The sequence below is a fragment of the Microcaecilia unicolor genome, chromosome 1, assembly GCF_901765095.1.
Source record: "Microcaecilia unicolor chromosome 1, aMicUni1.1, whole genome shotgun sequence".
In the NCBI taxonomy this organism is placed as follows: Eukaryota; Metazoa; Chordata; class Amphibia; order Gymnophiona; family Siphonopidae; genus Microcaecilia; species Microcaecilia unicolor.
Window position 1 is genome coordinate 346285074 of NC_044031.1, and position 22399 is coordinate 346307472.

Consider the following 22399-nt stretch of genomic DNA (forward strand, 5'->3'; position numbering starts at 1 on the left):
TTCTGCCCTTTCATATTTAGTTTTTCCAAATATGAGTCTGGCGGCAGTGTTCTGGGCTGTTTGGAGTTTTTCGATAGTCTGTTCTTTGCAGCCAGCATACAAGTGCATTGCAGTAGTCCAGGTGGCTTATTACCATTGACTGTACCAGGGTTCGGAAGACGTGTCTCGGGAAAAGAGGTTTTACTCTTTTGAGTTCCCACATAGAGTGGAACATTTTTTTCGTCGTGTTCTTCACATTGGCATCGAGAGTAAGGTTTCGGTCAATGGTAAGAATTTTCAAGTTTTGTGAAACAGGAAGAGCACAGTATGGTGTGTTTATGGTGGAGAAGTTTTTTGTGTTATGTTGTGAGGTGAGTATAAGACACTGTGTTTTCTCTGTGTTATGTTTTAGTTGGAATGCATCCGCCCAGGTGTGCATGATGTGGAAGGTTTGGTTGAACTCGTTGGTGATTTCATTTAGATCATGTTTGAACGTTATGTAAATTGTGACATCATCTGCGTATATGTACTGTAAGGGTTGAGGTTTTGATTGGTTATAAGTTTGGCTAAAGGTATCATCATTAGGTTGAATAAGGTTGGTGAGAGGGGGGATCCTTGAGGGACTCCACATTCAGGTGTCCATGGGGGTGATCTATCCACGTTCATTGTTACTAGGTATGATCTTGTGGTCAGGAAGCCCCTGAACCATTTGAGAACTGTACCTCCTATTCCGAAGTATTCTAGTATATGCAATAGTATTCCATGATCAACCATGTCAAAGGCACTGGATATGTCAAATTGCAGGAGGAGTATGTTGTTGCCAGTTGCAATTGTTTGTTTGAATGAGTTCATTGCGGACACTAGAACCGTTTCGGTGCTGTAATTTGACCGAAATCCTGACTGAGACTCATGCAGAATTGAATGTTTATCTAGGTATTCAGTAAATTGTTTCGTCACTACACCCTCCATGAGTTTGGTTATGAGCGGAATGGATGCTACTGGGCGATAGTTAGTTAGGTCCATTTAGCTTTTCTTAGTATCTTTTGGAAGCGGGGTAAGTAGGATGTTTCCTTTATCCATGGGAAAGAGCCCATTTTGCAACCTGTGGTTTACATGGTTCGTGAGGTCTGTTTTAAATTGTTTGGGTGCAGATCTTATTAGACTGGTAGGGCATATATCTAATTTGCATTGTGATTTGGCGTATTTTCTGAGCCAATGTGAGATTTCATCTGATGAGAGCGTGTCGAAGTTGGTCCATAATCGATCTGCTGGGCTTTCCCCGGGTTTTGGGTCTAAACATTCGAGGATGTTTATGTAGTCCGTTATCTTGGTGGATATCATAAGTCAGAGTTTTATGATTTTTTCATTGAAGTAGTTTGCGAGGTTAGTTGCTGATGTGGTGTCTGTGTTGTTGGAGGTAACCGTTGCAGTATTTAGGAAATTGTTTACGAGTGAGAAGAGTTTGTGTGTATCCTTGTAATTTGGTCCTATTTTGGTTTTGTAGTATGTCCTTTTAGTTTGTCTGATAGTGTATTTGTATTTTCTTTGTAATTGTTTCCAGTCTTTAAGTGTGTGTTCGTCTTTTTTCTTGCTCCATGCTCTTTCTAATCTTCTGACTCGTGTTTTTAGTTCTTTCAATTCTTCATTAAACCATGGTATTGAGTTTTTTCTATGTGAGGTTCTGGTTTGAAGTGGTGCTATGTTGTCTAGAATTGTTCTGCATCTGTTGTCCCATTCTTGGAGATTTTGGGGTGAGTCTGTGGGTGTTATCCATTCGTCGGTGTAGAATTGTTGCCAAAATGTTAGTGGGTCTATTTTGCCTCTTGTTGTATATGTTTGTTGTTCTTGTTTTTGTTCTCCAGTGGAGGGAAAGGTTTGCTCTGTAGTGATCGGACCATGGCGTGGCAGTCCATTTTATGTCTGTTAGTGTGAGAATTGGTTCTGATGAGAATTTGTGGGTGATGATATCTAGTGTATGTCCTTTGTTATGGGTGGGTTGTATGTTTGGCCATTGGAGCTCCCATAGTTGAAGGAAGTCCTTGTATTCGCGTACGTTGCTTGAGTTAGTGTCTTCAAGGTGCAGATTGATGTCTCCTGCTATGAGAAGGTTCTGAGTGGAAACACAAGTGTTCGATATGAAATCCAGAAAGTGCATTTGTGAATCTTGCCAGTTGCCCGGGGGTCTGTAAAATAGGATTAGGTTTAGGTGATCACGTAAGTTGGGGTGGTTGATTCTGACTGAGGCTATTTCGAGTTGGGGAAGAATAGATTCTGCTGTTGTTGTGACTGTGAATTGAGATTTATAGATTATTGCTATGCCTCCTCCTCTTTTTCCTTCTCTTGTCCAGTGGGTAAATTTGTATCCTGGGGGACAGAGCTCTAAGTATTGGATCTTTGGAGTCATGGATCCAAGTTTCGCTAATGAGTAGGAAGTCGAGATGGTCAGCTGTAATCCAGTCGCTTAGTATCGTGGTTTTATTAATTGCCGATCTGGCATTCGTGTATCCAATTCGTATTTGTTGGTGTTGTTCAATTGGGTTTGAGGTAGTGATAATTTTTATCAACTGTCTCCTTGTTTGTTATGTACTTTCTTTCCTGTCTGTTGATGGTGACCGTGGTTAGTAGATGGAACTCCGACATCACCTTTGGCAGAAACTTACAGTGCGTGCAGAGGACTACTCGGTTGTGATGGAACTTAGCATAAGGAGCATCCACTACTAAGGCCTGAAGCTCACAGTCTCTATGAGCTGAAAAAAACAGCCACCAAGAAAACGACCTTCTAGTTCAAGTACTTCAGATGGCAGGAAGTCAGTGGCTCAGAAGGACCTTTCATAAGCTGGGTGAGAACGACATTGAGATCCCATGACACTGGTGGATGTTTAATCGGGGGCTTTGACAAAAGCAAATCTCTAGAGGCTGTCAAGAGATGGGTTTACCTTCTACATGATGATGACGAGCACTAATTGCACTGAGGTGAACCCTTACGGAGTTAGTCTTTAGACCAAACTGAAAGAGGTGAAGAAGGTATTCAAGCAGGGTCTGTGTAGGGCAAGCAAGGGGATCCAGGGCCTTGCTCTCACACCAGACGACAAACCTCCTCCATTTGAAAGAATAACACCTCTTAGTAGAATCTTTCTTGGAAGCCAGCAAGACCTGGGAGACAGCCTCTGAAAGACCCAAGGAAGCAAATTCTATGATTTCAACATCCAAGCTGTGAGAGCCAGAGATTGAAGATTGGGATGTAGAAGAGATCACTCGGTCTGCCAAGGCCAGTATGGCATAATCAGAATCATGGTCTTGCTTGAATTTCAGCAAAGTCTTCCCCACAAGAGGTAAGCTTACATGTCTGACTTAATAGACCTACCACCCAGAAACGCTAAAAGATCATCCCGAACTTTCCTCAACCTTCACTTCCCTAATTGCAAAGGCATAAAGTACAAAACGCTGCACGCGTCAGCCTTTTCTTATATGAGCGCGCAATTCTGGAATGCGCTGCCACGCAACCTGAAAGCGATCTACGAACTAACCAACTTCCGCAAATCATTGAAAACTCATCTCTTTGATAAGATTTACTGCAAGGATGAAAACACATGAAGTCCACACACACTGTTAGTGATACAACAATACACTCCTTCTGAATTTCCCATCCCCCGTAATTTCACCACATTTATACCTCTAATCACAGAAAAATGTTATACCGAATGTTCTCCTACTATTGTTTAGCTGCCCTGTCAGTTTCCCGTTATTTCCTTCCATTGTTCTATTGTCTTCTCCATTGTTCTATTCCCTTAACGATACTTTGACTTGTTTTCGCATAACTCCTCACAATGTAATCCATAACCAAGTTGTAACAAACTGTATTTCCACCATTCACAATGTATTGTAAGCCACACTGAACCCGCAAATAGGTGGGAAAATGTGGGATACAAATGCAATAAATAAATATATCCAATTTCCCTTGCAGATAAAGATTTACTATATGCTAATACAGTTAACGTAGGTTATAAGTAGAGTGGAGGAGTGACCTAGTGGTTAGGGTGGTGGACTTTGGTCCTGAGGAACTGAGTTCGATTCCCGGCACAGGCAGCTCCTTGTGACTCTGGGCAAGTCACTTAACCCTCCATTGCCTGCCGCATTGAGCCTGCCATGAGTGGGAAAGCGCGGGGTACAAATGTAACAAAAAATAAAAAAATATATCTCATTAAATAAAAAATGTTACTGAGCATGTTAGTGCAAAGGAACATGGTAGCGCCTTTTGGTAAATCTTGCCCAAAGAGAAGCTAAGGGGGCTTTTTAATGTGTTCACCTATGCACTGGAGACCATATGTTCAGAAAAGCCTTATAAACATTTAAAGCCATAAATATGCATGTTCTATATCTCAGTGCAGACAACAATGTCATCCACATGTGGGAGTGAATTTTCCCTCATTTGTGGGGAAAAAAAATCTACCAGTGTGATAAAATGAAGATACTTACCTGTAGCAGGTATTCTCTGAGGACAGCAGGCTGGACATCATCACGCATGGGTTGTCGTCTGCGACGGCCCAGGAGCTCCGGAATTTAAAGAAAAAACTTTAAAAGCTTCTAGAAGCAGTGCGACGGGCGCGGGGACAACGCACCGCGCATGCGCGAGTGACTTCCTGCCCGTGACGCCCACGCGCTTCCCTCAGTTATATAAAAAGCAAAGAAGAAAAAAACAACTCCAAAGGGGAGGAGGGAGAGTTGTGATGATGTCCAGCCTGCTGTCCTCGGAGAATACCTGCTACAGGTATGTATCTTCATTTTCTCCGAGGACAAGCAGGCTGGACATCATCACGCATGGGGTATCCCTAGCACCCAGGCTCACTCAAAACAATGAACAATGGTCAATTGGGCCTTGCAATGGCGAGGACATAACTGAGATTGACCTGAAAACAAACACAACTAAGTGAGAGTGCAGCCTGGAACAGAATAGAAATGGGCCTAGGAGGGTGGAGTTGGATTCTAAACCCCAAACAGATTCTGTAACACCAACTGCCCAAAACGACTGTTGCGTCGGGCATCCTGCTGAAGGCAGTAGTGAGATGTGAATGTGTGGACTGATGACCACGTTGCAGCCTTGCAAATCTCTTCAATAAAAGCTGACTTTAGATGAGTCACTGAAACAGCCATGGCTCTGACATTTTGAGCCGTGACATGGCCCTCCAAAGTCAACCCAGCTTGGGCGTAAGTGAAGGAAATACAATCTGCTAGCTAACTGGAGATTGTGCGTTTTCCGATGGCAACTCCCATCCTGTTGGGATCAAAAGAAACAAACAACTGGGCGGACTGTGTAAAGGGCTTTGTCCGCTCCACGTAAAAGGCCAATGCTCTCTTGCAGTCCAAGGTTTGCAAACTGCTTTCGCCAGGGCGGGTATGAGGACGGGGAAAGAATGTTGGCAAGACAATTAACTGGTTCAGATGGAACTCCAATACCAGCTTGGGCAGGAACTTAGGGTGCGTGCGGAGGACTACTCTGTTGTGATGAAATTTGATATAAGGTGCATGTACTACTAAGGCCTGAAGCTCACTGACCCTACAAGCTGAATTAACAGCCACCAAGAAAATGACCTTCAAGTACATCAGATGGCAGGAATTCAGTGTCTCAAAAGGAGGTTTCATCAGCTGGGTGAGAATAACACTGAGATCCCATGACACTGGTGGAGGTTTGACAGGGGGCTTTGACAAAAGCAAACCTCTCATAAAATAAACAACTAAAGGCTGTCCAGAGATAGGCTGACCTTCTACACAGTGATGATAAGCACTGATTGCACTAAGGTGAACTCTTACTGAGTTAGTCTTAAGACCAGACTCCGATAAGTGTAGAAGGTACTCAAGCAGGGTCCTTGTAGGACAAGAGAAAGGGTCTAGGGCTTTGCTGTCACACCAGACGGCAAACCTCCTCCATTTAAAACCATAACTCCTTTTCGTGGAATCTTTCCTGGACGCAAGCAAGACTCGGAAGATACCTTCTGAGAGGCCTAAAGAGGCAACTTCTAAGCTCTCAACATCCAGGCCGTGAGAGTGATGAGGGTCGGAAAACAGTGCAATCTCCATGATTCTTCGGAGGACAAGTCCAGAAGAAGAGGGAACCAAATCTGACAAGGCCAGAAAGGTGCTATCAGAATCATGGTTCCGCGTTCTTGCATGAGTTTCAGCACAGTCTTCCCCACTAAAGGAATGGGAGGATATGCATATAGGAGACCCGTCCCCCAATGAAGGAGAAAGGCATCTGACGCTAGCCTGTCGTGGGCCTGAAGCCTGGAACAGAACTGAGGAACTTTGTGATTGTACTGAGTGGCAAAAAGATCCACCGAGGGGGTGCCCCATGCTCGAAAGATCTTGCGGACAACGTCCGTGTACAGAGACCACTCGTGAGGTTGCATGATCCTGCTCAACCTGTCGGCCAGGGCGTTGTTTACGCCTGCCAGATATGTGGCCTGGAGAAGCATGCCGTGCTGACTCGCCCAAAGCCACATTCTGATGGCTTCCTGACACAGAGGGCGAGATCCGTTGCCCCCCTGCTTGTTTGTGTAATACATAGCAACCTGATTGTCTGTCTGAATGAGAATAATTTGGTTGGACAGCAGATCTCTGAAAGTCTTTAGGGCATTCCAGATCGCTCGCAATTCCAAGAGGTTGATCTGAAGATGTGTATCCTGGAAGGACCAAACTCCTTGAGTGTGGAGCCCATCCACATGAGCTCCCCACCCCAGAAGGGATGCATCCGTCGTCAGCACTTTTTGCGGCTGAGGAATTTGGAATTGGCGTCCCAAGGTCAGATTGGAGCAAATGGTCCACCAGTGAAGGGAATTGCAAAATTCAGTGGAAAGATGGATGACATCCTCTAGATCCCCCGTAGCTTGACACCACTGGGAAGCTAGGGTCCACTGAGCTGATCTCATGTGTAGACGTGCCATGGGGGTCACATGAACTGTGGAGGCCATGTGGCCCAGAAGTCTCAACATCTGCTGAGCTATGATCTGTTGGAATGCTCGAGCTGAGGACACGAGGGCCAGAAGGTTGTCCGTCCATGCCTGGGGAAGATAAGCTCAAGACGTCTGTGTGTTCAACAGAGCGCCTTTGAATTCCAATTTCTGCATGGGAATCAGATGGTACTTGGGATAGTTGATGACAAACCCCAATAGTTCGAGCAGTTGAATAGTAATCTGCATGGATCGTAGAGCCCCTGCCTCCGAGGTGTTCTTTACCAGCTAATCGTCGAGATAAGGGAACACATGCACTCCCAGTCTGCGTAGCGATGCTGCGACAACTGCCAAGCACTTTGTGAATACTCTGGGCGCAGATGCGAGACCAAAGGGCAGTACGCAGTACTGAAAATGCTGAGTTCCCAGCGGAAATCGAAGATACTTCCTCTGATCTGGAAGCACCGAAATGTGAGTGTAGGCGTTCTTTAAGTCCAGAGAGCATAGCCAATCGTTTTCCTGAATCATGGGAAGAAGGGTGCCCAGGGAAAGCATCCTGAACTTTTCTCAGACCAGATATTTGTTCAGGGCCCTTAGGTCTAGGATGGGACGCATCCCCCCTGTTTTCTTTTCCACAAGTACCTGGAATAGAATCCCAGCCCTTCTTGCCCGGGTGGAACGGGCTCGACCGCATTGGCGCTGAGAAGGGCGGAGAGTTCCTCTGCAAGCACCTGCTTGTGCTGGGAACTGAAAGATTGAGCTCCCGGTGGGCAATTTGGAGGCTTCGATTCCAGATTGAGAGCGTATCTGGACCGGACTATTTGAAGAACCCACCTGTTGGAGGTTATCAGAGGCCACCTTTGGTGAAAAAATATAAGCCTCCCTCCAGCAGGTAGATCGTCCGGTTTAGACACTTTGATGTCGGCTATGCTGCTCTGGAGCCAATCAAAAGCCTGTCCCTTGCTTTTGCTGGGGAGCTGCAGAGGCCTGAGGCGCACGCCGATGACGAGAGCGAGCTTGCTGGGGGCAAGCCTGAACCAGCTGTCGGGAAGCAGGCGTGTACCTACACCTATTAGAGGACTAGGGAGCACTCCTCCTCCCTCCAAAAAACCTCCTAGAAGAGGAGGTAGTAGCAGAAGGCGTCTGGCGGGCGAGAGAATCCATAGCATCATGGTGCTTCTTGAGGGAATCAACCATATCCTTAACCTTCTCTCCAAAAAGATTATCCCCCCGGCAAGGAACATCCGCCATTCGGGGCTGTGTCTTCTGATCCAGGTCCGAGACACAGAGTCTGCGCATCACGATACCCTGAGCAGCCACCCGGGATGCAGCATCAAAAGTATCAAAGGCTCCCCTGGCCAGGAATTTGCGACACGCCTTCTGCTGCCTGACCACCTGGTAAAAAGGTTCGACAAGCTCGGGAGGAAGAGCTTCAACCAAACTAGACAGTTGCTTTATCGAGTTCCGTAAGTGAATGCTGGTGTACAGCTGGTATGTTTGAATTTTGGCCGCGAGCATTCCAGCCTGATACGTATGCCTCCCAAAAGAATCCAAGGTCCTAGACTCTCTGCCCGGGGGCACCGAGGCATAGTCCCTAGTACTTTTGGATTTTCTGAGTGCAGAGTCCACCTCCATGGAATCGTGAGGAAGTTGGGCCTTCACCATCACAGGCTCACCGTGGACTCTGTACTGGGACTCGGACTTCTTGCTGACCACTGAATTAGATAGAGGGCAAGACCAATTTCGCAACATCACTTCCCTCAGTGTATTGTGCAAGGGGACCATTGCAACCTCTTTTGGTGGAGAAGGATAATCCAGGACCTCGAACACCTCGGCCCTGGGCTCATCCACAGCCTCCATGGGAAAAGGAATGTCCCTAGACATTTCCCGCACAAAAGATGAAAAAGAGAGACACTCAGGTGGAGATTGCCAAACCTCAATAGGTGGAGTGGGATCAGATGGAAGCCCCTGAGAATCTTCCTCCGAAAAATATCTGGGGTCTTCCTCCTCTCCCAATGAGTGCTCCTCTTTGGTATCGGACATTAGCTCCCGAAGAGCAGCCCGAACACGAGCCTGCCTCGACCTCGAGGATCGATGTCCTCGTGAAAGGCGTCGAGAAGTGAACCCGTGCCTGGACTCCACCGACGTCGATGGGGAGTCCACCTGGGTGGCAACCGGCTCAGGCACCGCAAGCGGTACCGAGGGTGGAGACCTCCGCGCAGGAGATGGGCCAGACACCATCTCAGCAGTAGGTACCTGAGGCGCAAGCACCTCCAGTACCGAGGCAGATGGACGCATCATCCCTTCCAGAAGGCCTGGAAGCATGGCCCAGAGACACTCATCGAGGGTTGCCATCGGAACAAGCTGTGGGGCTGGTGTAGGAGTCGGTGCCAGAGTCTGAAGAGGATCGAGAGCCGGTACCTGGCTGCTAGACACCCGACACATCGGCACCTCCTGAATGGAGGGTGAGCGGTCCTCTCGGTGCCGACGCTTCTCGGGTGCCGCATCCCTCGGCTCCTCGGAGCTCTCGGTACCGTGATGGGAAGGAGATCAATGGCGATGCTTCTTAGCCTTCGCCCGACACCCGTCATCGACACTCCTCGGTACCGATGAGAAAGACGTGGAATCCTCATGCCTCCTCAGGGCCGGGTCCGACTCAGGGTGGTCCTGGGGGGCCTGCATAGCAGTAGGCCTCGAGACGGGTGGAGTGGTCTCTCAGCAGCCATTACCTCACCTCTCGATGCTGCTTCCCTCGACGTCGATGTCAATGCCGCCGACCTCAGTACTGATGTCGATGCCGACGTCGAAGGACCGGACCGATCCGAAAAAAGCTTCTCGCGCTGAGTCTCTCGAGCCACCTGGGTCCTTTTTTTCATTAATTTACAAAGCTTACAGGAAGCTGGTAAATGGTCGGGCCTGAGGCACTGGAGACACCAAGTGTGAGGGTCGGGTTGACGAAATGGTCCGGTTGCAGCGGGAACAGCGCTTGAAGCTGCAGGGACTCCTCGATGACATGGGAGGAAAAATAGCGGTCGAAAAATCAAACGACTCGATGGTGCCATCGAAAAAGGCACAAAAAAAGGAAATAGAAGCGGCCGCGATCGGAAGAGAAAGGAAACTTAGAAAAAAGGGAAAAAACATATGAAAATAAGGACTTTTTTTTTTTTTTTTAACAAACCAATAAAAGAGGCAAAAAGGGGGACAAAACGGAGCGCGTAAACGCGACAGAACGTCTCCTGGGCAAGAAACACAAGGAGCGCTCGAAAAACAAACCCTCTCTCGCGAAGCGGAGAAAAAGAAACTGAGGGAAGCGCGCGGGCGTCGCGGGCGGGAAGTCACTCGCGCATGCGCGGTGCGTTGTCCCCGCGCCCATCGCGCTGCTTCTAGAAGCTTTTAAAGTTTTTTCTTTAAATTCCGGAGCTCCTGGGCCGTCGCGAACGGCGACCCATGCGTGATGATGTCCAGCCTGCTTGTCCTCGGAGAAAGTTAGAAATATTTCTTTGTAAACAAATACTATTCTAGTATTATTGTGTCTGCTATAAAGAAATGACTAAGGGTTCTGTTTACTAAGCAGCGCTAGAGATACATTAGCGTTTTCAGCATACGCTGTGTAGGCGCACCACAATATTCCTATGGTCGCCTACACAGTTAGTGTGCGCTAATTTTCTGCACGCAGTAATTTGTTAGCGCACCTTAGTAAACAGGGTCCTAAGACTCGTAAGAAAAAGAGGAACACTATTTTAGTGAAACTAAAGCACAAAATGGTAACAAAATTAAAGTTGAAAATGTACCAAAGAGAGATTTTGCGATATGAGAATACTTATGTTTTATGTCAGATAGTTAGTACAAAACATTGAGAAAGACTGCCATATAAGAACTTAAGTTTCATGTGAAATAATTCAGTAAATATAAACAATACGCATTAGAGACTGTTGCCTAGATGAAGATATTTGATAGTTTTACCTGGTAAAATCTGGGCTATACCCAGTCAGGGCAGCTAACAATTTTAGTGCGTAAACAGGTACAGGATCCGCTTCTATCAGAATATGATGATATCTATAATATAACAGGAAAAATGGCTGTAGTATAAAACTTGTCATGTGGGTATTCAGAAACATATCAAATCACAATGTTATACATAACACTTCTGCAGTATCCATATATCACTAGACAAGATGTCTCTTTTATAGCCTATAGGTTTTGTGTGGGGTGAGTGTGTACTGTACATGTTTTCTTTGTGCTGCATGTATGTGTGTGTTATGAGTTTGGGTATGTATTTATGTGGTGTGCGTGTGCACATATTTATGTGTGCATGTATGCATAGGCGCCGACTCTGTGGGTGCTGTGGGTGCTCGAGAACTCCCAATATTTCACCCACCGGAAGTTCGTTCCCTCCCTCCGAGTTCCAGGGTCATGCCCTCCTCCGAGTTCCAGGGTCGTCGTCCCTCCCTTCCTCCCTTCCAGTTCCAGGCCCCCTCCCTCCGAATTTTAAAAGTCATCTTGACTTACCTCGTCGGTGTTACGGCGGCCGGAAGCAGCGGTAAAAAGCATGCAGGCTCGGCGCTTACTTCAGTTTTCCTTTCTCTCTCTCTCAGCTCTGGTCCCACCCTTGTGGAAACAGGAAATGAGGGCGGGAACAGAGCTGAGAGAGAGAGAAGGGAAAACTGAAGTAAGCGCCGAGCCTGCATGCTATTTACCGCTGCTGCCAGCCGCCGTAACCCCAACGAGGTAAGTCAAGATGACTTTTAAAATTCAGAAGGAGGGGGCCTGGAACTGGAAGGGAGGGAGGGAGGAAGGGAGGGACAACGACCTTGGAACTCAGAGGGAGGAGGAACCATGACCCTGGAACTCAGAGGAGGGACGACCCTGGAACTCAGAGGGAGGGAGGGGCTACCCTGGAACTAGGAGGGCGGGAGGGAGGAACGAGGAAACCTTGTGGAACTCGGAGGGAGGGAGGGAGGGAGGGAGGGGGACCCTGTGGAACTTGGAGGGAGGGAGGGGGGACCCTGGAACTCGAAGGGGGGACCCTGGAACTGGGAAGGGGGGACCCTGGAACTGGGAGGGAGGGGACCCTGGAACTCAGAGGGAGGGAGGGGGGATGACCCTGGAACTCGTAGGGAGGGGGAGGGAAAGAAGAGAGAGGGGAGGGAGGGGGGCCTGGAACTCGAAGGGAGGGAGGGGGGCCTGGAACTCAGAGGGACTGGAACTGGGAGGGAGGGGGGCCTGGAACTCAGAGGGAGGTGGAGGGGGGACGGGGGGGGGGGGAATGCACCACCTGTAAAAAAGAAAAAAAAATTCAGCACCCCCAATCATATTGAAAAGTTGGCTCCTATGCATGTATGTTTTGATTGTATGGGTGTGTGTTGGCTTAGTGTGTGCCTGTGTCTGGAAAAGTACAGTACAGGTGAGAAGCAGTTGAATTAGCAATTTATTTATCTATTTGTGCATTTGTACCCCACATTTTCCAATCAGGTAGTCAGTTCAATGTGGCTTACAAGTTACTTCTATTAGACATATTACATAATCATTGATAGTTACATCTATCCTTAATCCATGTTATGCTAGAACTCAGTGTGAGGCAGTTGGTGGTCAGTTTGATTATGTGGGATTGTCGTGGAAGAAATTTCTGAAGAAGTGGGCTTTCAGGTGTTTTCAGAATGTTAAGCAGTTGCGCATGCATTTGAGGGCTTTCAGTAATATGTTCCATGTCTTGGGGCAGCGGTATGTGAAGTTCGTTGAGTATGAAGATTTGTATATCAGGCCTCGACATTTGGGAAAGCGGAGGGTGAGATAGGTTCTTGCAACTGATTTCATTGCATGAGTTCTAACAAAGGGAAGTCTTAGATAACTAATCTATTATAATTTTTGGAAGATTTAAATACATATATTGAAAAAAGCAAGCCAAACAAAACAGGGTACTTATATTTACAGAAGGCACTTGAAAAAGTCACTCAGGATAGACTACTAAGAAGATTAAAAAGCAATGGGACAGAAGCTGATCATGTGTTGAGAAGAGGTTAGAAGACAGAAAATAGAATATGACTAAGGAGGGTAATTATTAACTTGTGTTAAAGGGCAATAACGTGTTAATGAGATGCAAGTGTATGCAAAATGCCTCAATATTTTGCATATCAAATAATGTAGCTTGTGGTGAACATCCATGTCATTCCTTGAAAATTACTGCCAGCAAAAAGCTGATAGTATATTTTTGTCCCAGGAGCATCACGCTGCAAAGCTATGCTGCAATGGTCCCAGGAGCATCTTAAAGGGGCTGTTGCTCTAAATAGGGAGCTGTCCCCTTTCCCCCTAATACATCCCCCTGCCCTAAAGAGCCCTCTTCTGATGCCCTCTCAATACAAGCCCCCAAACCCGATGCCCACCCCCATCCTGAAGTCATTTCTACAAAAGCACCCCTCATCCATAGGTCTCTCAGGGTCTACCTTTAATAATCGCTGGTGTGTAGTCACTCTTGCCCCTGCCAGTGCTGGGTTTATAATGGAATCAACAACTCCTAGTGGTAGTCTTGCCTTATTATTACTAGTGGTCAACTTATACAGCAGCAAGACTACCACTAGGGCTCACTGGCATAATTCTGAACCAGGCACTGGCAAGGGGCAGAGGTGACTAAGAACTACTCCCGACCTGACCCCACCCCACTAGATACTAAAGGTAGGCCTTGGAGTGGCCTACGGGAGGGTACATATGTGGATGGGAGGTTTTCAGGGCAGAGGGGCATCGGGAGTGGGGCTTATATTCTGGGACATGAGAAAGACGGTCTGGGGTAGGAGGCATTGGGAGGGGACATGGAGGAGATGTTAGGGCAGAGAGGTATCAGGATAGAGGCATCAAAAGGATGGGGGAGGAATGGAGTGAGGGAGACATTGAGAAAGGGGATGGATGGAGGCATTAGGAAGAGGGTTGTGATGGAGGGGCATTAGTAGTTTAGCCAGCCCCTTTAAGAAGAAGCCTGATGCTCCGGGGCAGTGTGAATAATTTTGCTTGTGAGGTCAACTGCAAGCAGTGTTATTCACATATTATAGGTATGATTAACCTATGGCACCAAGGTTAGTCACTCCTGTGAGAAATTAAGGTGCAGTAAAAGTTTGACTTTTAATGCACCTTAATAAATACCCCCCTAAAGCAGTGTTCTTCAATGCCTCAAGGCAATTTTTTTTTTGTTGCTGGATACAGGCTGCGAGATTTGCATTGTGTTCAATTCTGGTCGCCGCATCTCAAAAAACATATAGTGGAATTAGAAAAGGTGCAGAGAAGGGCGACGAAAATGATAAAGGGGATGGGACGACTTCCCTATGAGGAAAGGCTAAAGTGGCTAGGGCTCTTCAGCTTGGAGAAAAGGCAGCTGAGGGGAGATATGATAGAGGTCTATAAAATGAGTGGAGCTGAACGGGTAGATGTGAAGCGTGCACATTGGGCAGGCACTATTGCAGGCTGCTGCTAGATGATCTCTGTAATGTCACCAGTGGCAGATGCCGTATAAGCAGGAGACTATTGTGGAATGTGGCCACGGGCACATGGCCATAGATGTGTGTCTGAAGGAGTCCAAAGGGGGCATGCCTTGCCACTTTGGAGCACCTGAGGAGCAGGAACAGGAGCAGGGAGTTTTTTCTGCTTTGGTCCAGATGGAGAAGAGGAAAGTGAAACATGTAAATACTGTGAAACTTATGCTGTTTTTTGTGAAGGGAACTGTGGTTCATCATTTGAAGCCTCTTCAAAGCAGGTGCTTCTTCACCTTCGCTCACTGCCCAGTATCAAAGTCCTTTGGTGCTGATGAGGATGAAGTGGAATCCTGGTGGGTCCTCAGTGTTGGGTACTTTGATGCTCTGCTCAGATGGTCACTACTGGCTCCTGAAGTCAAGGTAGGGGGAGACCTCCTCGATGCTGATGCATCTCCAGTGTGGCTCCAGAAGCCATGGGGACTGATACTTGTAATGCTGATATCGGTGGACAGAACTTCTGCATGCCAAGAAGTCTCTCATGTATGACCTCTCTACTTTTTTGGGTTCTCTTCTGCATTTGAGTACAAAGAGAGCAATCAGAGGATCTATGGTAAGGGACCAAACATTTTTTAGGCACATGTTATGTGAGTCACTCAAAGACAAAGTCCTTGTGCAGTCTGTGTACCACTTAAGCCCACTAGCAGCTTTCTGGGACAATGATGAAAAATAGATTTTTTTTTTTAAGAGCTCAGGCCTAAAACCGCCATGAGCTGCGAAAAAATAAACAAAGTCAAAAGGGACGACAAATAAAGAAAAAAATGGAAGGGGAAACAAAACAAGCTACTCACACAAAATTCAAGAGGCAGGAAAGCAAAAATCACTGAAGAGATAAACACTTGTCACCACAATTTAAGACATGTCTTCAGAGCTCCGTGGAGAAAGTGAAACTGCAAGACCAGGAAGGCACTCACACATGCCTGGTGGAGGGGGGGAGGGGGGGCTGTCAAAGGCTTCTAGAAATTGTAGAACACTGGGCAGCATCAGTACCAGCACTCTGTCAGTGAGATCACCCATATGTGTGAATGCTCTGTCCTGCTTGTCCTCGGAGAATACTATCATACTAGGGTCAGGTTAAGTTAGCAAAATATACCCCTATTATTCCAGAATTGTCAATAATAGTGATAACAGATCTCACTGGCTTGATTTGTAAAGTTCTTCTCACAGTTGTTCCATCAATTGAAGCTCTATGAGATTAATTCCAATCCAAGGTGTTAGATTTATGTAATTCTTTTCAAAAAATGCCTATTGACCTTTCTAAGCCTTAAATCAGAACCAAATTTACAGTTAGGTAACCTTCCTAAAGAGCAGATGAGTAATCTACAGACTAGTTCTTGACTTTATCCCTTTGTCCTGGATTATGGGGCCACCACAGACTATTGCTGCAGATGCTTAACTCTAATTTAATGGAGAGGTGGTACATGAGCAATGGAAACATTCAATAATTTGCCTTATTCTGAAATTGTCAAATTTAGATGCTTCTAAAGTATAGAATTACAGGCCAATTCCAAACTTATGTTTCCAAGATAAAGTTTTAGAACAGACTACTCATTTGAGTAATTTTGTAGAAAATATACTTCACCTGTGTCAATCAGGTTTTCAGAGTGCTCACAGCATGGAAACCATTCTAACCTTGGCTGTTAATGAATCCTATGATTTATTAGACTTGTGGTTTCTGGCTTCTGTTTTTGATTTGGTAGATCACAAGTTGCTTGTTCAGTTTTTGCACTGTAATGGAATTGTTGGCAATGCGTTGAAGTGGTTTTCTAATTTCTTGTCCAATAAATCCTATGCAGTTAGCTTGAACTAAAAAGTATTAAAGAAATTTCACCTGATTTATGGAGTGTGAGGCTCATATTTAGGCACAGAAGAACAGGAGCCGATAAGTGCTGGCAATTCCAGTTTCTTTTGGACATGTGCACAAGAACCAGCGCTTACTACAAAACTTTTCTGTGAAGGCATCTGGCATGCTCCCCTCGATAGCCACAAGTTTTCCATGCATAAAATTAGAATACATTAACTTTCTGTATGCACAGTATTACATTTATGGTAAAAGCCAGGCGCTCAGACATCCATGCGTGTCGCGTTCTCGAGGGCCTTGGCATACTGTCAGGTCCTCGAGGCAGGACTGGAGTTCGTGAGCCATGGGCCACTGCCGAGGAGCGGCAGGCAAGACCACCTCAGGACTGGAAACACAGAAGAGCAGTACTGGAACTCTGGACTGGAGTAGTACAAGGCAGGCAACTAGAACAGATGAGACAGGAACAGCTTTACCTGCACCTAGCCACCGTTCCTCCGGAGTTGAGCTCCAAAGTGCAGGCGGCCGGCAGGACTTGCAGGATAAGGCAGGAACTGAAGATCCAGAGGACCCACCTTGGGTCTGGGATACACAAGGGCGACAGGGCACGGAACTAGACTCAGACAGTGTGCTGCTGCACAGCCAGTAGCAAGACCCAGAAGACAGACCAAGGAACACAAGGCGTACAGAAGCTGGCAGGAGCAAGGACTAGGGCAGCAATACACTAGATTAAACGGGGATCCGGGAATACCCACAGGGTAAACCCTCTAGCTAGGAGGAGACAGGATACAGGAATAATCACCCAGGAAAACACACTAGCCAGACAGATACAGGATTCAGGATATACACTCAAGATACACAAGCAGGGTTCAGGATAAGCAACAGAGCGAACAGAGTAAACCAGGAAGAACAGGCCAAAGGTCTGAAGCCACAGCCGTTCCCCACACCAAGTGGGAACTCACAAAGGCTGAGGCTTCACATGCAGACAGAGAACAAACACGGACAGAGGCTTCCCCCCAAACACAGAGTAAGCCAGGATCAGAGGCTTCCCCCCAAACACAGAGTAAGCCAGGAGCAGAGGCTTCCCCCCAAACACAGAGTAAGTCATGAGCAGAGGCTTCACCCTAAACACAGAGTAAGTCAGGAGCAGAGGCTTCACCCCAAACACAGAGTAAGCCAGGAACAGAGGCCTCCCTCCAAACACAGGATAAGCCAGGAAGGACCCACAGTCCACAAACACGCAGAGGCAGGGAAGAACCCCCGCCCCCCCCCAAAGGAAGACAACAGAAACAAAGCGAAGCTGGTCTGGAACCCAGAGAAAGGCTAAGCAGTAGTGCAGCAGACACTTACTAACTTGACCTGGCCTAAGAGCATAACACCTATGCAAAGGCCCTGACTGCAAGCACAGCACTTCCTTATGAAGGCTCTCACTGATGAGTCACCAGCAGTAGGCCAGAAGCAGGAAGTACACTGACCCCAAAGAGAGGCTTGACACACATAGGAAGTGAGCCCACAGGAAAGACAAGCAGGAGCCATCTTGGAAGCTGGCACAGAGCCGGTGGCAGCCATCTTAGATGCTGGCTCCCTAGAGAGGCATAGCCCACACAGGTGAGGTCTAGTGAAGCAATCAGCACAGAGACTAGAGACAAGACAAAGACAAACACAGACAGAAGCCAGCAGAGCTGCTGACCCCCAGAAATAAGGTAAGGATGAGGGTGGTCACGGCCACAGACGTGACAATGCGCGCCTCTACCATGAGCCTTTCTGCATTGGCCCCTTTTGTCATCAAGAAATTTGATCACTTCGTTATTCAGGTTAAAAAAGCAGCAGTCCCAATACAGATCCCTGGGGAATCCCATTATTTACTTTTCTCCATTGAGAATATTGACCATGTAACTGTACTCTGTTTTGTTATTTTAACCAGTTATAATAGAAAATAGGACATTACCTCTGTTTTTTTAGGAGTTGGTTTATCCACCCCTCTCTAGACCTACGTGGAATCCCTTTCCACGGTGAGGTGAACAGGGGACCAAAGGAATTCCTTCGGGCACGGAGGTGTAGAGGGGGTGACAGAAGGCGCAATTCAAATCTAATTCCCATGACCTCGACTTTCTGTCTTCTAGGATCTATGTGTACCTTTGGCCACATATTGTCAACCCTAATATGTTTGAGAACAGGTGTTAGTTTCTATTGTGAGTGTGTAGGTGCATTGAAGGAAATAGATGTAAGATGCAAAGAATTGATTCAAAGACTGAAATAGATAAAGATAGAATAAGTCTTTATTCTTACCGAATGAAGTTTCAATCTGTTACAGACATCAGTCAAATTCTCAGTTTAACCGACCGTAGCTTCGCTGATGGTGACAGGCATTGGGGAATGACTCCGACGCCTGTCCAGATTTGCAACCCTTATATAGCAAATCTCCCCAATACAATTCTATGGAGAGATACTTTTTTCCCTATTTCTGATTCATGCTCAACCGCAGGTCAGATGCCCACCTCTCCTTTCCGTTTAGTTATTGCAAACTATTGTGTAATTTCCTTTTTTGTCAACAACTCCTTATATGAAGATATCCTAATATGGACAAATCAGTTTCATATCATCTTGTGATCTGGGTGCCATCTTATAAGGACAGACTCCATCTTATGAACCAAACTTTTTACCATTTCTGCCATTAATTCCTTCATCTTAACTCTTACACTGAATTTGATTGAAAGCTCTTTGAGCAGGGACTGTCTTTCGTCTATGTTTGTGCAGCGCTGCATATGCCTTGTAGCGCTATAGAAATGCTAAATAGTAGTAGTAGTAGTAGTTTCAATAAGACTCACCAAGCAGTCCTGCTCTTGCAGGCTCTCAGCTATAAGGCCATCATCTGATTTTCAGGCCTAGTCAGTGCTTTTCAGCAGTTTAAGCTATGTAACTTGGCCCACTATTCCAGTGGATGGGGCTCAAGCTGGGACACATATTAACATTCCCCTCTTCACGCTATCTCATAGGGTGACACCAGGGTTATCTTACTATGGTACCATCCATTCCAGAAGGTATGCTGTAAAACTATCGGATTAGAGAGTCTAATTGAAAACTGGTATGGCCAAGATTTTGGAATTCAGGTCACAACATAGACACTGTTTCTGTTATTCTAACCCTTCTTGGGGCTTACCCATATCTGCGGTTAAGTAACATACTATGATTACAAAGATAATATCTTTCAACCTATTAATATGCAGGTTAAATCTTGCTTTTACATATGTATGTATATAGATTACTAACAATCATGAATTCTTTGGTTATATACTGATTATATGCTAAATATACATTTGCATTGATTACATAGTCATATTGATTATTGATCACATCATTTTATAAAGCCTTATATCATTATATTGCATCCCTATGTGCTCTTAATCAATTATACAGTTGCAGACATCTCTACAGTGTCTCTAACATTTGCATAGCGATTGGTCCATCTCATAGGGAGATAGTCCAATGTGTTGTCTCCTGTGGTATTGGGAAGGAGATTTTCGTACAGGACATATTGTCCTGTGGCTGCTTTCTTGGTTATGGCAGTTTCAATTAAGCGTTCTACTAAGCCTCTAGCACACGGGATTATGCAGCATCCTACTAATACAAAAATTGCAACCACTATGATTATGGTGGTGGCTGCAGAGATGATAAATGTCTTCCGTTTACCAAATGCTTTATCCATCCAACCAGTCCAAGATGTATCAATACCCGAGTTCTCAGCCAATTCCTTTGACAGTGAGGTAAGGCCTTTCAAAGCTCTGGTAATTGACCCATCTGGGGCAGTGTTGTTGGGGATAAAGGTGCAACACTGTGTACCTATTTGGAGGCATATGCCGCCGTCTGCCGCTAGAATTTGGTCAAGCACTAATCGATTTTTAAGCGTCATTCTGCTAGTGGCATCTAACTGCGCTGCAATACCTTGAACCGCATCTCTAGTATAATTCACAAATCTCTGCTGGTTGTAATATATGTAGTTAATCCAATCTACGTTCTTGTTGATGGTCGACCACCAAAAGAAGGCAGATTCGAATCCTGCAGCAATCTGATTTCTAGCTTTGAACTCATCAGGGACCCCTCTTGGAACTCCAATTGCATCTATATAGACCCGATCATCAAAAGATCCAGGCATTGCATGTCTCTTCACTCGTGAGGAAGAGCTGCTATGAGGAGGAATCAAAGATGCTACAATGATTGGAATTACCAATTTGACTAGGGCACATCTGCCTGTCCAACTTCTGTGAAGTGTATGGTGGATGGTGTGGGTTCCACCATACCACCATACATCGGCTCTAGCCTGTGAAAAGTCTGTGAGGTTCAGACCTCGCAGAGCCCCTTTTCCTAGGGTGGTATTGCAATTGGTCAAATTTCCCAGAAACCGTGGGTTTTTAACTGCATATCGGTCCAGACATGTATGATACCTTGTGGCAGGGTCTGGAATTATGAATGCGGGTGGTACCCTCAGCCGAGGGGGCAAGTAGGGGTGATGTTTGTCAAGATGTTGACAAGACTGATTAATTTCTTCTTTTACCTGCAATAGCTCTAACATACACCAAAATCCATCTGGATCATTGTAAAGATCTAAAGGAAAAGGGACTACTCTAGGTTCTGCCCTTGCATGGGCGCAAAAATAACAGTTAGAAACATTCAGACTCGCTGTAGTATAGTGGGCCCATTCGAGCCACAGATTTGTATCCCCAAACCCAGTTTCTAGTGCAATTAAATCTTTGGAGTTGTTAATCGGTACAACTTGATAGGGAATCTTTAATTCTGGGATCTTGGTTGGCATTAAAGGGTTTCTTGCAGGTTGGGGAGGGGGAATAATCTGAAATATGCCAATAGGGTCCCTGCCTGTGGTATCTATTCCTAAGGAATAGGTTCTGTACGTAACAGCAGTTACTCCTCTGAAAGTGATAGCCACTTGATTGCACTTGGTCATTGGACAATTAGTAAGCACTCGTGGTTTCATAATAGAAATACTCTTTTTGAGTTCTGGAATCTCTTTACCTGAATAAGGAACCCATGTACCTGTATACCACCATACTTCTGCCCAACTTCCACATGTGGAAAAGGGACACAGGTATATCTTAAAAGCTGACAGATATTGCTGCACAGGATGTTCACCACACGCAGTGTAAGCACACACATCGAGGGTTATTGTAATCGTCTTCTTAGTTGTAGCTAATGTTATTTTGTTATTAGGCATCATTTTCTGAATTAAACTTTCTAAAGTCTGCAGTCCTTGTACAATGGGCATGGTGAACACACATAGTAGGAGGACTAGGCACATCATGTTGGCAGTTTTCATGATTAAATACCGTATCAGGACTGTAAGAATGGCAATTGACGGGTAATGAATAAAGCGAATGCTACATACCTGTAGAAGGTATTCTCCGAGGACAACAGGCTGATTGTTCTCACTTGATGGGTGACGTCCACGGCAGCCCCTCCAATCGAAACACTTTCTAGCAAAGTCCTTTGCTAGTCCTCGCGCGCCGATGCGCACCGCGCATGCGCGGCCGTCTTCCCGCCCGAACCGGCTCGTGCCGGCCAGTCTCATATGTAGCAAGACAAAGAGAAGGGAAGACACAACTCCAAAGGGGAGGCGGGCGGGTTTGTGAGAACAATCAGCCTGCTGTCCTTGGAGAATACCTTCTACAGGTATGTAGCATTCGCTTTCTCCGAGGACAAGCAGGCTGCTTGTTCTCACTGATGGGGTATCCCTAGCCCCCAGGCTCACTCAAAACAACAACCACGGTCAATTGGGCCTCGCAACGGCGAGGACATAACTGAGATTGACCTAAAAAATTTACCAACTAACTGAGAGTGCAGCCTGGAACAGAACAAACATGGGCCTAGGGGGGTGGAGTTGGATTCTAAACCCCGAACAGATTCTGAAGCACTGACTGCCCGAACCGACTGTCGTGTCGGGTATCCTGCTGCAGGCAGTAATGAGATGTGAATGTGTGGACAGATGACCACGTCGCAGCTTTGCAAATCTCTTCAATAGTGGCTGACTTCAAGTGGGCTACCGACGCTGCCATGGCTCTAACATTATGAGCCGTGACATGACCCTCAAGAGCCAGCCCAGCCTGGGCGTAAGTGAAGGAAATGCAATCTGCTAGCCAATTGGATATGGTGCG

At 46.3% G+C, this 22399-nt stretch overlaps 1 protein-coding gene across 1 annotated transcript in view; it reads right to left on the bottom strand.

Annotated features, from left to right (window-relative positions):
- The window catches only part of ULK4 (unc-51 like kinase 4), a gene marked incomplete in the record, with an annotated part of 1752451 nt that overhangs the window by 388386 nt on the left and 1341666 nt on the right, over nucleotides 1-22399 (bottom strand). The window contains 1 exon segment of the mRNA XM_030209369.1: nucleotides 10887-10979. Within this exon segment, the coding sequence (XP_030065229.1) occupies nucleotides 10887-10979 (93 nt within the window).